This window comes from Tauraco erythrolophus, chromosome 1, assembly GCF_009769465.1.
Source record: "Tauraco erythrolophus isolate bTauEry1 chromosome 1, bTauEry1.pri, whole genome shotgun sequence".
NCBI classification, from domain to species: Eukaryota; Metazoa; Chordata; class Aves; order Musophagiformes; family Musophagidae; genus Tauraco; species Tauraco erythrolophus.
In genome coordinates, this window is record NC_141465.1 from 75,303,380 (window position 1) to 75,320,255 (window position 16,876).

General features: G+C 38.9%; 1 protein-coding gene across 1 annotated transcript in view; it reads left to right on the plus strand.

Moving 5' to 3' along the window:
* Positions 1–241: 241 nt before the first annotated feature.
* The window catches only part of TMTC4 (transmembrane O-mannosyltransferase targeting cadherins 4), a 53,381-nt gene continuing 36,746 nt past the window's right edge, over positions 242–16,876 (plus strand). The window contains exons 1-4 of the mRNA XM_009979014.2: positions 242–472; positions 5,376–5,491; positions 7,571–7,787; positions 11,664–11,751. Coding sequence (XP_009977316.2) covers positions 242–472; positions 5,376–5,491; positions 7,571–7,787; positions 11,664–11,751 — 652 coding nt within the window. The remainder of the gene's footprint in view (positions 473–5,375; positions 5,492–7,570; positions 7,788–11,663; positions 11,752–16,876) is intronic.

The window sequence follows — 16,876 nt, forward strand, 5'->3', positions numbered from 1 at the left end:
TGCCAAAGCTTTAACTTAGAATCAAAGAATTTCTTGGCGTTATCTCTGGGCTCCAACTATGAGAAACTGTGCCTTTCTTCCATGTTTGAAGTACAAAATTATGTTTAGATATGTTCCAGTAATTATGAAAACGCACTGAGAGAAGAAATTTTAGGTTACATGAAACTTCATTCTCCTTTCCCAGCCCAGCTCTCCATTTTTAAATTCTGTTTTAGTGAAGCACAACTGTAACTGCATTTGTATGCATTTCTTTCAGATTTGCAACCAACATAATGCTGAAGCTCCCAACTTGGAACAAGCATTTCACAGAATGGCACAAACAGAACCTAATCTGGACCATGACGTATCGTGGTTCCTCCTTCCATCATACTGGGCTAAAATGGTTGTGGCATTAATTTCCTTCCTCTGTTTTGCTAACAGCTACGATGGAGATTTTGTCTTTGATGATTCTGAAGCCATCATCAATAACAAGGTTTGTCTCTCTTTTTTCCCCCTGCACCTTTTGACATAAATAGTAATAGGAAAAGAAATAATGACAACAGCTGATCTAAGTAGGCCCAAAATATTCATCCTAGTAAAGAGCTTCCTTCTGATATTCCTTTTTTTTGAATGTAATTTTTGTTTTATTTTTTTAAATAAGCCTTATTTAAGGTTGATAAACAAGCTGTGAAGCAGTGCCCTGCTGAAAAGCCAGAAGCATAAGTATGCTTAACAAAATCTTATTCCTAAAGCTATTTGAATAACATGACTTGGGTTCTAATGCATAAACAAAAGAGTGAACAAATTAAACAGCTTGCTTCCCCCCCCTCAGAATGTGTCTCCTTTCATTCTTTTGCAAGTGAAATGCTCTGCTTAACAACTGTTGATATCTGGTCAAGGGGAAGGGATCTCTTTTTGCCAAGCCAAATGGACTTTGTCTGCTTGTCATTCACGAAAGCATTATCTAATTTGGATGTGATGTTTAGTAACGCTTATTCACGGGGTACCTGTACGTTGAGACTTCCTGTAGATCTAATTTTATGCCCATTTCCAAGTCAGTGAAAGTATGCAGTAGACTTTTCTAATACCCATGGATGTTAATAGGAGATTTTTTCATATCTTCTCAGAGTGATGGATGAGTAAGCCCAGTGAATAAGCTTACTCTGGTTGCAAGATATGTAATGCATCAATAAGCGATTGTAGGGTGTAGGGGTTCCCCAGCTGGTTTATACCATGAAAATGTTACAGGAGTAAGGAAAGCTTCCTTTTCCTATGTTCCTTCCCCACTTAAAGTTCCTGTGACAACAGTGTTTTTTTTGAAATAGAGGCAGAGTATTCTCGTGCTCTATTTTAAAACTGATCATCCATGCAATGAACAATCCTTGCAATGCTTAGAAATTAACGTGTGACTTGAACAAACCTCTAGCTGAGATTCTTTCGACTTTCACTTTGAGGAGTTGAGTGTCTTCAATTGCTGAGATGCTTCATAGAATCACATGCAGCAGTTAGTGAGCCCGTGCTCATTGGAGGGGCTTGGTGTTTCAGCTCTTACGCTGTTCTGGAAGGTGCTTGTTAAACATTTGGAAAGAGAAGCACAGAGTGGAAAGAATCACCTTTATTTGTTGGTTCTGTTTTCCTGAAGCCATGGAAATACAGTGAAGACAATCTGGAGACTGATACCGCTAGAAGAACACAATTCACATTTTTTTGCTTTGCACAAGATTTACAGGCAACTTATCACGATATGCTTTTTAGAATCCCACAGAATTACTTTCTGTACGCAAATTTTTATTATGCTTGTGTAAGTCATCATACCTTCAGTTATAAATGTATGGGGGAGAAATACATCTGCCAAATTGCAAATAAATTCCAAAGCTTCTAAGAGAATACTATAGACAAATTAAGAACCTACAGGTTGTGTTTTTTTTTTTTAAGAAGCATTATATTTTAAATTACACAGCTTCTGGTAGTTTCATTCTGCAAAGTTTTATTTGGGGCACAATTATAATATTTTAGTTTCCTGAAAGAATGAATAGAAGACTGACGTTGAAACAAGGCAGGTTGTTTTGTTCATGTACAATTTCCACACTTGTAATCTTTCTTCATTTCTTTCAGTTTTTACTTTCAAAATGTTTCAGTTTATCTATGCAACACAACAACCTGCACCAGGATTATAGCTGTTGGCAATGCTGAGAAATTCAACCAACTGCTTAAATAGATTAATTCATACCTAGTCTGTATGTTTGAAAAAATGTGAGACTTATTCTATTTTTCACATCAAAATCCTCTATTATTCCCTAGAAATGAAATGAGATTTTTTGTGACAGTATCTTTTTAACACAGAGGTCGTACGAATATATGGAAATATAAAATCCACAAGAAAAATGCAGAGACAATGAGTTTACCAGTTTAATGAGGAGGGAGAGCATCTAGCAAAGGCACAGTTTATTAAACAAGGTATAGCATTTTTATCCCTATTCAATAGAAGAGACAGCAGGTGAAGTAATTTTGTAGATTTATTGAGCATTGCTATGCCAGTATTTTCTTGGGTACCACACAGTGCCCTTTTTGTTAATTTACTAGCTCCCACCACCACCCCAATCTTTCAATTATTTATTTTAGTGAAAGATACGCTGTTATTTGACCCCTTGCCTACTGTACCATGGAACATATTGTTATTAGATTTTATTTGGGCACAAGGCTGTTTTTTAGATGCTTTCTTGTCATTTTAAGCAGCATTTTAACTGGTACACAGCAGTGACTTTTGTCTTTATTTATTCACTAGCTTGGCAAGACAAACAGTTGCATTAGGAGGAGCTTCAGACACAACGTGTCATTTCCATAAGCCTTTATATAGAAAAACTGACCTTTCTTAAGTATTGAACTCTGCTGTCTGTAAGCTGCTGCTAATCAAATATTTAGAGATTCTTTGATATCTACTTTCAGTTCTTGTAGAGAAAATCGTACTTAACTTTCAAACAGCTGTGTCTCTTAGAGCAAACCATTCCTATTTTATGGTAAGTCCACCAAGTGGAAAAATTAATGTAAGTAACTTTCTGTCACAGAACTTGGATAGAAGAGCAAGATGCAAGACTGAAGATTTCTAGGTCATATGAAAGTGTAATCTAATCACTAAGTAATTCCATATATTCAACTTTTCCCTGAATTCTTCCTATGGAACACAAAAGAAGACTGATTCTAGGAAAGGGAAATCTGTCCTTGCACATCTTGAATATATTTCCCATCTCAAGTTATTGAAGACCATCTGTGACATGGAAGACATACTTTGAAAGTCTCTTTCATTGTCCCTTTCTTTGGCAAAGGTACATAAGGAGCAGTGTCATTGTTGGAAAAACAGTCTGAGGGCCACAATGCTCACTAACAGCTGTCCCCTGCGGAGTACAAAGACTTCAATATATGTTGGTGTACAATCCAGTCCCAACTTGCCCTTGGAAAAGCAGGCCATATTGATTTATTTAGTGGGCTGCTGATTAAGTGCACTCCTTCTCTGAGAGTCAAATTATGACCTTTAGGGTTCATGCATACCGGTGAGGAATGGAATGGGAATTTAGGTGCCTAAGGCCAAAATTGCAGTCCTGGGAGAGGAAAGAAATTTTTAGCTATTGCCTGGCAGTGGAAACATCTGTGAGAGAGTGAAGAAATTTTACACCTTGATAATTCTTAAGCCCAAACAGGATCCCCTATGTGTCTTGTTTTCTTAAGATTTTCCCTTAATTCACAGCTGCAGTATAGGACTTTTCAAAGACTAGAGTGTTAACCCTGCTTTCTTTTCTGTGTATTGATTAGTAACCTATTAGAGAATGCTTCACTTCATTTGACAGTGTGCTAGGATTTTTATCCTACTTCCCCTTCCTAATTTTTTTTTAAACCAGTTTTCTAATGCTGGCCAGACTTGATCAAGTGATAGAAATAAATCTCTTCCTGGATTTTTTTGATGGATGAAAGTCAGAATGTGTTAAGAGAGAAGCAAGAAAAATTGTTATTTTAAGTTCCCTTTAGCAGCTGCCAGTCAGCGTGGCCCAGGCATTTGGCTGTACCATGGGACTAGCAGTGGTATGTGTTCTCTCTTGCCTTGTTGGCAGGCCAAAAATGAGATGGAAGGTACTGGAGACCACAGGAGGTGCTCAAGATACTGTAGAAGCAAGTGAGATGGTAGCAGCATTTGAGAGGAACTGGAGTTGGTGAACCAAGGGTATTATAATGTGGGAGTCTTGTAAGGATGGAGATGGAGGAGGAATGAGACATAAGACTCCAGGCTTTGTAAGACCTTTCATGGATTTAGCAACCTGGGTTGTCTGCTTATTTATGTTTGTATTGGCTTGTTAACCTGCTTTGGTTTGTTAGTCTCTTGAACAATTTCAGGGGAGAAGGTGGGGTTAGAGTAACTTGTGGTTGATTGCAGGTGTGATACTAGCACTCGTACAAAAGCGGTTCATTGCCAGTACAGTTTTGTTCTTAGGTTCTGTCTTAAGTGTATTTAACCTGCATGTTTGCTATAGCATCAATTGGTTTTTAATTGCCCCAGGGAAGCAGGAAAAGAGGGGCAAATAGAAGATGAATATGTTAGTTTGAGCTTTGCCGCTTGTCCTCACAGAAAACTGAGCCAGATGTTACCAAGGTCCTTATTTTTTCCTCTTCAAAGTCTATGTTTTCCATTCAATAGCCTGCATTACTTGTGTTTTTTTTTATTATCAGCTTGAATTTAAGATAAAAGGAAACAGACTTTTCCTTTGCAGTTTTTTTTAAGTCCCCTACCCCACCCTAAATTAAAATAATTCGTTACTTTTCTGTCTTCCACTATTAATCTTTTAGAGCAGTATATAGAGATTTTGATTCTTGATTTCAAGTATGAAGAATTAAAAAAAAAAAAGAAGCTATTTGAATAGTGTCCTGTGCAGAGTAAGGCTTCAAAAAGAACTAATTGTTGTTTTCTATCTTTAGTCTCCTTGCTTTCATGCTTTCATTAGTAGTTGTACTACTGACACTGGTAGAAAAATAGCTATTTGCAGCAGTTTGTAGCTTGCCTCCTTCGCAAGGTAACCTAGACCTAGAATCAAAACTATAAGGTAAAGGGCTTTTTTTTGTTTCATGTCTCAGCTCTTGACCAGATTATCAACTGATATGAATATGCATAGCTCTACTAAATTTCGTGTAGTTATGCCTACTCATAGAATCCAAGTATCTTGGCCTTTATGATGACAGGCATCCAAGATGTGACCTTCGTTGCAAACTTGGGTACTTTGTCAAATGTCAGTGGGGAGCCAACAAAACATCTGCTATGTCTGTGTTAGCTTGAGATTGTATTAGTTAGAACTCATTTAGCTGCCTTTAACAGAAATGTTAAGAATCTGGTGATTCATGATGTTTCCTTTCAGGACCTGAAGGCAGAAACCCCACTTGGTGACCTGTGGCATCATGACTTTTGGGGTAGCAAACTCAGCAGCAATACCAGTCATAAGTCATATAGACCACTAACTGTCCTAACTTTCAGGTGAGACTTGTCTTTTTGCCCAAGGTCTGAATTTTTAAAAAATATATTGGCTCAATTGATTGGAGGGGGGAGGCAACAGAAAAGGAGAGACACAAAGTATCTGGAGGGTAGTTGGATACTTTTCCTAAACATGATTTTCCTGTTCACTACCTTAATCTCAAATTGAGTTTTAATTTTCAGATTGTTTCTTTCCCAAAGTATACAATGTTTTGACATTCTGTATTTCAGTGTACCTTTTAGAGATTGCTCTTATGCTCTTATATACCTTTGTACTAGGGGCAGTATGGTTCAGTACGTAGGTCACCTCATCAAAGAACTAGGAGGTGTACATTCCCTTCACTTAGCCATGCTGCCACTTATACTGCTATTGTAGTTTCTGTTCTCTGCTTTGCTGGTGACCTTTCAAATGATTTTTTTATAAATAGCATCAATCTGCTGTGGCCTTTTGCTACTAAGTCACTGAATAGTCTTCCCATGTCTTCCCCCTTGGTATTATAACTTCAAGTGAGTGTTTGTGTCTGAGAATCCTAGTGAGAGAGATGTCAGCCTGTATACATAACTTGCTAGTTTTCTCAAATAACTAAAGGTTTATGAGGATTACTTCTGTAGATGCTTGGCTTATGTTTTTTGCACAAAGATTTGAGCAGGCACTAGACCATGTAGAAATTTGGCACAGTAATGCAGACAATCATTGAGAACTCAATCTTAAGCTTCTTTATTTTCCCCATGCAAGTCAGTGTTGTGAATAGGGACCTGGCACTTGTTCTGCAGTTGTGTCTGGTCTAAGCCAGGGACTAAGTGATTGCAGAAGTTCCCTCACTCTTAGTCCTCATATTCAAGGAAAAACTTTGACTCTTGAGTGCAGTGCTAGTGTTTTAAGTACTTAACACTGTGAGTTTCACTGTCTGTTGAGCTTTCTTCACATTTTCATCAAGGAAAATATGTAACTGAATAGAATCTGTCAGAGTCTTAAACCTATTAAAGCTTTCAGTGCATTACACGGCACATGCTTTCCCTTCTTTTCAAGGTCTCTATGGTATATTCCATCTCTAGTAACATCCTGGTTAGTTTAAAGAGCGAACTGGGACACAGTCATTCCCATATCTGAAAATATAGATGAGCATGTGGAGATGGTCCATAAAATGCTATTTTCACAAGTAAGAAATTGGTTTTCTTAATTTCTCTAAGCTCCAACTTTTACATGTATCACGCTTATAATAGGTTAGAGTGTTTTAATAAACTTCACTGAAGCCAGATGCAGGCTGACCAAATGAACTATATAAAATCCCTTATCTCACCTACTGATAAAAGTATATGATAATGGCAAGATGTTTCTCCTTTTTCTTCTCCTTCTCCATTTTACCACAGAGTTCCTATCTTGAATAGGGTTTTAGACTGAATTTTCACTTACACTTCCTTCTGATTCTGATGCTTGCATGAAACCTCTCTTTAACCAATCTCACTAATTAGTTACTAAGATGTGCTAACTGACTACTTTCTGGATTAATACTGATCGTGCCCAGATGGTTTCCACATCATCAGTCCAAATACTAGGACATTTTTCAGCTAGAATGTCAGTGGAAATCGTAGTCTCAGTGCATATTAGTTTCCTCACTGTGTGAATTTTATTAATATAATTTCATCAGGTTCATTTTGGACATAGTTACTCTTAAGCCTGAGGGTGCCCCCTCAGTAGGCTGGGTTCTTTATCTGCAGGATACTCCTGCGTTGCAACATCGAAGTTATGTTGCTGACCAGAAATCATTTCCAAGTAGCCATACATGTGGTTAACATAATAGCTTTAACATATGTCTTTGGAGAGGATAGATGTTATGATGAATATATTATCCCATAAGAATGCCTTTGAGTAAGGATCAGAACATCATTTCTAGCAGACTGTGGTGGCTAAGTGGCAATTTCATGAGCACTGGGGTTTGCTGGTATTTTTCAGTCTTTTTTTTTTTTTTTTTGGTATGTGCGTGTCTAGTATGATGTTGCTATGGGGTTGTTTGGATTTTCTGTTTGCATATCTCTAACCATTGATGTAATTCCCAGGCTTAATGTTTTTGTTTCCTATAGAATTAATTACCTTTTTGCTGGAGGCTTCTACCCAGTTGGTTTCCATGTCATCAATATAATACTGCATTGTACTATCTCAGTGTTGATGGTTGATGTGTTCTCGATATTATTGGGTGGACTGCAATTCAGTAATAAAGGAAGAAGGCTAAACCTGGCTCCAAAGACATCTCTTCTAGCTGCTTTGCTGTTTGCTGTACATCCAGTGCACACCGAATGTGTAAGTACTGAATAATTAGCTCCAACGATTATATTTTAGAAGTTCTTGACCATCTTGACTAATTAATTCTGACAAATTCGTACTCTACACATTGCTTTTATATATTCTTAACACTTCTCTTGGCACATGTCTTAAGAGAACAATCAAATATTATGGTTAGTACATCCAAAAGCTTGTAATTCCACAGGGCTGGACCTTATTAAGAAAGATAAATTAAATCATTTAAGTACAATAACTAAAGAAGGATAGCCCTAAACTGCAGAGTTTCCCTAATTACTGGATTAAAAATTCATTACTAGAAACATTAGCTCATGAGCACCCAAGGAGAATGGAAGATAAACTGTATGCAAACGCATAACCACTTTTCATTTCCATTTGCTTTGATTAAAAAAAAACAAGGAGATTGAAAGTTGGAGTAAGGGCATTATATGAATTCTGTATGTGACTATATTAGAATACTGCATCCAGTTTTGAATCCGTGCTGCAAGGAGGACACTGGGAAAAATGGAGAGAGCTCAGAAGAGCCATCAAAATGATTAACGGACTGGAAATCATCCTGTGCCCTGAAAGATCAGACTCCATGGGTTTATATTTTTAATATGAAGGAGAAGATTAAAGGATTTGGGTTTTTTATCACAGTCTGTAATTAGGTACATGGGGAACACAAATTTGATAGTAGTGGGCCCTTTAATAGTACAGACAAAAGTGTAACAATGGCTGGAAGTTGAAGCTGTAAAGATGCAGAACAGAAACTTGGCACATGCATAGCAACCAGTTAAAATACCTGAACAAAGATCAAAATCCTTGTGTGGAAATTCTGGTGAAGAGGAGATGGTTTTCTTAAAAAGTTCTTTTGCACTCCTAGCTAAGAAAATCTTTTGGCCTTATGCTGGTGAGTTTTTTGGATGTGGTCCCTGATTGCTTCATCTTAAAATAATGAATAAATGCAATATAAAATAATCACAATGCAGAAATCATTTTTTTTAGAGCTTAGAAAGACTGAACTACTGATGAAGTACTAACTTTAATCTTTGTGCTGGTGATGAACACTGAATCCTCCGTGTACCTTATTCTACGTGGCACTGATTTTTCATTTATTCACAATATGCCATGATTTTGGCTTTTTTTCATTTGCTTTGCACATGATTGATGGGAAAGAGGTTACGGAAAGCTGTGTCTCAGCTGACCAGAGATCCTGCATGTATTGGAAAACTAGAGATGGTGCAAAGTTATGTGTTAGCAGTTTGACACCTTATTTGGCAGTGTGGCTAAAACATCCTGCCAGTCATTCTCTGGTGTTTGCTTGCCTGCAGAATAGCTTCTTAGTGAGAGCACATTGTGCTAGTGTCAGAAGGGCCCCTGCTATTTGTTCTCCAAAAGCAGTTCTAGATGTCAAAGTGAAGTAAAACAAGTCTTCAGTGCTTTTGATATTCTGACATGTAAAGAGGAATTTCACTTGAGTCTTAACTTTGTAATAGACCTACTATTGACTCCTTTATCAGTATCCTTAATTTTATTCTTCGTTACACTTGACTTTAAAAATATAGTTAAATGAGCAGGCAAATGTTAATAAGACCTTGTTCATGTCAAATAAATTAGAAGTGATGTGGTCTGCTTGCATATTCAAAGTTTGAAGACTTGCGTATGCTTTGGGCCAACATTGGAAGAAGAGGAAAAAAGTAGCCATTCTTACATACCATGTCTCTTCTATGATCAGGAGTGAACAAAGGCCTCTGATCATTTACAGAGTAAATAATAAGTCTTGCTGCACTGTAGCAGTCACGATACTGCTATGGTTCTAGCAGGAGTGTATGTCAAGCAGCTTCTCCTTAAAAAACATTTCTCGTTATTTTAAAGCTCTGATTTTTAAGTATGATGACATCCTGGTTTTGAAATGAAGTGACATATTTTGACATAAAATTGTGAAGAATCTGTCTGTTGCTGCTTTGGATTTTGGTGTATACAGCACAAAACAAACTGTCATGTAAAACAGATCTTGAAAAGTTTAATGCTTTCAGTACCTATGTAAGAAAAACATCTGCCATTATAATTTTTCTAGCTACAAGTAAATACTACTGTTGTGTAGTTTTCTCTTCTAAAATATGCTTATTCTTTGTAACACTTGAGTGATGAAATACTATATGAAACACAGACATAAGAATATACCTGATACTAATTTAAAAGTGGAGTGTGTTTTTTGTTTACCTTGTTACCAGATACTATGGGCCTGATCCTGCATTTGGGATAACATTGTACTGTTGGAGTCATCTGAGGCCATGGATGTGTCATTAGCCCTCTGATCTCTTTGTTGTAACAAGTTGGCATTTATTTTCAAAATTGTTACAGTTCACCTTTACTTTTATCTCATTAGCTGAGGGCGGCTCTGGAAATAGAATGACACTTGATTATTTTCAACTTTCAAGGCACTCCACAGCTATTGAGTTAATTCTCGTCATTCCTTGATAAGATAGAAAAAGAAGCCGGGAAGTTAGGTGCATGGCTTTGGATAAATCAAGAAATTTTTCTGAACTGAATTTAGGAGTCCAACAGTTTCTCCTTTTTTGGTGCACAATTGAAGCTTAGTGTAAAGTGGGAAAGAGTCTCTTCAGTGGATTCTGTCCTACTCTCATGCCTCTACACTTCTCTTTCTCTCTCTGATGTTATTTAGAAATAATTGTTCTATTGTGTCAGACTGACACAAAAAAAATGCCCTTTTCCAAAGAGAAGGATGGCAGGTGCCATTAAACAAAATAAAGATGCAATTTATCTTTTTTGTTTCCTGTTTCTGTTCCACTCATGAAATGGGACAACTGGTGTACTACACATGAACCAAAGTTTCTGCTTTTGTTCCTGAACCATCACCTCAAAAAGTGAATTTAAAAAACCAAACATCTAACCTGTAGCTGTTCTGCCCTGCTGCAGAAAGGCCTCTGTGTACATCATCTGAAAACGTGGAACACAATTCCAGGAAGTAGAGATAGACTGAAAACAAAGGGATGCTTCCGTGATCCTTGCTCTGGATGTATGTTCTAGTGAGGTCCCAACATCAGGACCTATACAGTCCCCTGCCACCCGCCTGAGTCATGATTTCCACAAGAATTTCATGGTGTATCCTGACACTTGTGTAATTGAGGAATGAAGATCCAAGAACATGTCATGCTGTGTCTCAGCAAGTTATTGTAAATGCATTTTAAGGGCTTGAACCAAAGCTTGTTGATGGCCCTGAGAATGGTTTTGATTTAAATAGGTTGACACAGATCTGGAGCACAGAGGTCCCAGAACACACTTCTCATTTTCTTTTGTGTTAGTAGAGCTTCTGTTGCAAGGTGCGGTTGGAGGTAGCTCTAATGCAACCAATTAATATAACACAAAATCTGCCGGAGGGACGATTTTTTTTCTGATTCCTCAGACTGGAAGCTATTTGTCCATTCTGAGTGTTCAGACTGCAACTCGAAGGCTGGCTTGTCATCTGAAAGTGGACAGTCTTGATTTGCACTTCAGCAGAGCTGCCAATTTTGTTTGGGCTCAGAATGTTTGCTAAGAGTTCTACTGAAAGGCAACTTGATCCAAAAAACAGATGGAATGAGGCAGAATCTGCATTTTCTTCAGTGAGATCCTTCTTCATTTCTTAGAACAGCAGTTTTTCATAAATTAAAACCAAATCATTTACCTAGTTGACACTAAGCAATACCCAATCAAAATTAGAATGTGGGTTAGAAAACTGGGTATCACTAATCCAGTACACCAGGTTAAAAAAAAAAAAAGGGGATACAGTGATATTCTTTTATATATTTCACTTTGTATATGTGTGTGTACCTTTATCTCAGATTTGCTAAGAATAAAATCTGGTGATCTGAAACTTTTTTTTTTTTTAAGGTTGCGGGGATTGTTGGCAGAGCAGACCTGCTGTGTGCCCTGTTCTTTTTGTTGTCATTCCTCGGCTACTGTAAGGCATTTAGAGAAAGTAAGCATTCTGTTTGCCCCTTTAATTTGATATTGTGTCTATTTTCTGCAGTCATATGTTTCAGTGAAGTATAACAAAACAAAACGTCAGCTTGATGTGGTTTGAATTTATTAATGTTTATACCCTCATAAAATATTAAAAAAAAAAATCTAGCAGGTATTTATTGTTAGAAGACCTGGAAGAGTTGCTGTCCCTAATTCCCGTTAAACACTAAGAATTTATTTTAAGAAAAGTTGTATTTTGTAATAGGCTTATTTGTTGAATGTTTTATGGTTTATAAGCATAAGGAAATATTTCAATAAGTGTTTTAGAAAGAAATCAAACCTATAAATGTATGTTCTTAAATATTTTACTACCCTTTATGCCATTATGTTGGGATGGCTTAAATGGGAACAAACTTTAGGAATCTTACTTGTATTTTTAATGAATTGTAAAGAATTATTCATATGAGTAAGCCCTCTAAATCCTGCAATATGCAAGTGCTGGTATATGCGTGCTGAATATAGCATTACTCAGTTTTTGTAAGACAGCTGTATTTAACATGAGTAATTCCTTTGTAGATGTTTTTTCAAGTGAGCTTTCAGATATGTTGTATTATTTGGTCCAAAGGCAAGTTGGCAGTTGTGGAGAAATTATCTTGTTAAACACACACATAAGCATACATCAATTCATGATTATGAGAAACTATACAGGACATGCAGTCTGATGTCTGAATGTGTCCCACCACAGGAAACGTGAGAATCATTTGGTGAACCCATGAGGAGCTATTTTGTGAAGAGCTTGTATAACATCAGTTTGATAGACATGGCCTGTAATGTTTAACCAGAGCTGACAGTGTATTGCAGAGGTACCTGAGCTGGCTTTGAATGATCTCGCTTAACAGTGTAGTCATGAATGGCGTAACAGAGCGTAGTGTAGGCTGAGGGGCGTAAGTTAGTCCACAGTGAGCTCAAAGATGCTGCGCATAGCTCCTGCTAATTGAGTTTAGATTGTTTAGAAACGTTTTGCATGTTCTACAGCTGATATCAGAAGTTTAACTTCATCGTCACCACTTCAAATGATACTTACGGTGATTCCTGTTCACGTCTGATATTTTTTCTCTCTTTTGAGTGCGTTTTGTTTCTTTCAATTGAACTAGTAATTTCTTGATGAAAATTGGCCTCGTGATCTTGCTTGCTCGTTTATTCTTTTCTCACCTGTTTTACTGGGAACGATTGTGCTTTGATGTTTCTTCTGTTAGTGCAAGAGTAAATTAGACAAATCAAAATATTGGCTATGGACTTTCCAGTTTGTTAGTACAGGTAGACCTATATGGCAGGGGTAATAATCTTTGCTTGAAGAACTCAAGAGCCAAGTTCTTAGAATGTCCATTGGAGACTTTTATATAGGACTCTGTAGTTATTTTGTTATGGAGGACATCTCAGGAATGATTAAGAATGTGATGTGTGCTCTGGTTAGGGATATTCTGATTGCTTGCACAGCTTGCAAAGGCCAGTTTGATAGCTTTTGCAAGTCAGTGTCATTCTAATAGTATTCTTGTACTGAAATTCTTGTCATTGATACAGAAGGAGGAAAATGTGAAGACGAGATACTAAGCAGTACTCTAGTAATTTTTTATAGGACATTACATCATAATAGTGTCAGAGCTGAGTCTCTTAAGCAGATTTGCCAAGGAAAACTACAGTCTTCCAGCATAGTTGTGCTTTTTGTCTTTCAAATCAGTTTTCAATGTTTACTGTCACCTTCACTGCCTGCTCTTCCCTCAGCAGCGACTTTCTTTGTACTCAAGAATTTGTATCCAAGTTACATACTTGAGTCTCTCCCAGCAATTTCCTCGTTTGGGGTAGCTTGATGAAAATTTCAGGTTCTTGCAGATCCTATCTGGCATGTCCTAAACAAGAGAATGAAAAGTTATTTCCAACAATGTGGAGAGCACTAATAAGTTCTTTAGCAGATCTTGCATGGAAACTGAAGGGAGGACCCCAAGCTTCAGAGTATTCTTTTCCTCTGAACCTTACATGACTTGCTGCAGGCTGATGAGCAATATGCCAAAATCTAGACATTTCAGAGTCAAGGTTTCAGGTCAGAATGGTTCTGGTCTGAAAACTGATTTTGAAATGCCTGGGTGAGATTCATTGCTCATCCCGGATGTGCCTTGCTGTGAAAATCATTCCTTTGTAAATAGAATGAGGATGAGACAGAATAGACTCTTTTAGTTGGAAGAGACTTACAGTGATCATCTAGTCCAACTGCCTGGTCAATTCAGGGCTAAGCAAAAGTTAAAGCATGTTATTAAGGGCATTGTCCAAATATCTCTCAAATACCGACCACCTCTCTAGGAAGCCTGTTGCAGTGTTTGACTAGCCTCTCAATAAAGAAATGCTTCCTCGTGTCCAGTCTAAACCTTCCCTGGTGCAGCTTTGAACCATTCCCACGCGTCCTGTCACTGGATACCAGGGAGAAAAGATCAGCACCTCCTTCTCCATTTCGCCTCCTCAGGAAGCTGTAGAGAGCAACGAGGTCACCCCTCAGCCTCCTTTTCTCCAAACTAGACAAGCCCAAAGTTCTTCGCTGCTCCCAGCCCTTTCACCAGCTTCGTTGTCCTCCTCTGGACGCATTCAAGGACCTTCACATCCTTCTTAATTGTGGGGCGCAGAACTACACACTGTACTTGAGGTGAAGCTGCATCAACACTGAATACAGCAGGATAATCACCCCTTTTGACCAGCTGGTTATGCTGTGTTTGATGCACCCCAGGATGTGGTTTGCCCTCTTGCCAGGGCACACTGCTGACTCCTCTTGAGCCTGCTGCTGACCAGCACTCCCAGATCCTTTTCTGCAGGGCTGCTCTCCAGCCCCTCCTCTCCCAATCCATACTTGTGTCCAATGTTGCTCTGTCCTACGTGCAGAATGTGGCATTTTGACTTGTTAAATTTCATCTCATTAATCATAGCCCAATGGTCCAATCTATCTAGATTCCTCTGCAAGGCCTCCTGTCCCTCAACAGTCAACAGCACCCCCCAGTTTGGTGTCATCAGCAAACTTGATAATGGTGTATTCAACTCCTGCATCCAGATTATTCATAAATATATTGAACAGAACTGGCCCTAGAATTGAACCCTGAGGAAAACCACTGTTGACCGGTCACCAGCCAGATGTAGCCCCATTCAATACAACCCTTTGAGCTCTGCCCTTGAGCCTGTTCTTCACCCAGCGCACCGTGAACCCGCTCATCCTACAGCTGGACAACTTGTCCAGAAGAATGCTTGTGAGGGATAGTATCAAAAGCCAAACAAAATCTAGAAAAACTACACCCACTGCCTTCCTGTCATCCACTGGGTGGGTGACCTTGTCACAGAAGGATATCAAATTAGTTAAACAGGACTTTCCCTTTGTGAACCCATATTGACTGTGCCCGATGGCTGCATTATTCTTTAAATGCCTTTCAGTAGTACTCTGTAATTTTTCCAGGAAGTGAGATCAGACTAACAGGTTTGTAGTTACCTGGGTCTTCCCTCACGCCATTATTGTGGATTGGAATAATGTTGGCTAGCTTCTAGTCAGCAGGGACCTCCTCAGACTCCCAAGATCTTTCACAGATGATGAAGAGGAGTCCTGTCATAACATCCACTAGCTCCTTCACTATCTGGGAGGAATCCCAGATTGTCTCCACCACCAATATATCTAAAAACTTGACCTCCAGCCTCATAAGCCAGCTGCATTTCACCTTGTGTCCATTATGTATGTGGTGTTCTCAGGTTTTATTGGCTGAACCTTCAGGAGGTCTCCCTACTTTGTTACCTTAAGCATCTAACTTGGGCATGCAACTTAAAATCCTTTTCTCCCTGCTCCTTCTGTGTAGTCACTGGAAAGAGACAGACTTCTTTTGATGGCCTGTCAGAGGAATAGCTTATCTTAGGCACTTGCAGTCATCTTTTAGAGGTACCAGAATCTCTCCATTGTGTAGAAGCTTAGGAAGACTAGGCTTGTAACTTTGGGTGCATTTCCATTGTCACTTCAACTGGGCAGAATTGCAGGCAGCTGCTAAAGTTGAGCAATCTAGCTTCCTCTTATCATAGAGTGAATTAGGTCGGAAGGAAACTCTGGAGGTGATCTCTAGTCCGACAATTTAAGGCAGAGTTAACTTCATAGATAAGGTTGCTCGGGGCCTTAGCCAGGTGAGTTGTGAAAATCTTCAAGGATGGCAGGAGGGGAGGTGACACATGACCAGTTTGCCTCAGCCTCTTTTCCTGTGTTACATTCTTCAGCCTCCCACACATATTAGTGGTTCTTTACTAGACTTCCAGATTGTTGATGTGTTTTCTGTGTTGGGCACCACACTGAACACAATACTCCTCATGTGGCCTCATAAGAGCGGAGTAGAGAGGAACAACCACTTTCCCTGACCCGCTGGCTATGCTGTAGCTAGTACAGCCCAGCATGCATTCAAGTTCTTCATTGCTGCAAAGGCACGCTACTGACTCATCTTCAACTTGTCAGCCAGGAACTTCAGATCCTTTTCTGCAGAGCTGCTGCCTAGGCAGTCCCTAGCCTGGACTGCTGCATGGTGCTGTCTTTGATTTTCATGTGGCTTCGGTCAGCCCTTCCTCCAGCTTGTTATGATCTCTCCAAATGGCAGTCCTATTCCCAGCGTACCCATGTATCCTCTAGCTGAACCCCACCAACCACCACAACCAGTTCTACTTCCTGCCCTTGGTGTGATTTTTTTCCTTTGAGAGGGGAGGTTAATCCAACCCATCAGGCAGTTGTTTGAACATTAATGTCTCTATAGGAACGGGTAGTGTCTGTATTGGAAAGGGCAGCTACAAAGAGAATGGCGGCTTTCTCCTCACAAGGAGCCACATGGAGAAGACAAGGGGCAAAGGGTAGAAGTTGCACTGGGAGAGGTTTCACCTTGGTGTGAGAAAGAAATTTTTGACAGTGAGAACAATCAATCACTGGAACAACCTCTCCAGAATCCCCATCACTGGAGGTTTTCAAGATGCAATTGGACAGGGTGCTAGGTAATCTCATCTAGGCTTCCTTTCCCGCAAAACATTGGACCATGTGATCTTTGGAGGCTCCTTCCAACCTGGGCTGTTGTGTGATTCTGTGTTTGTACGAA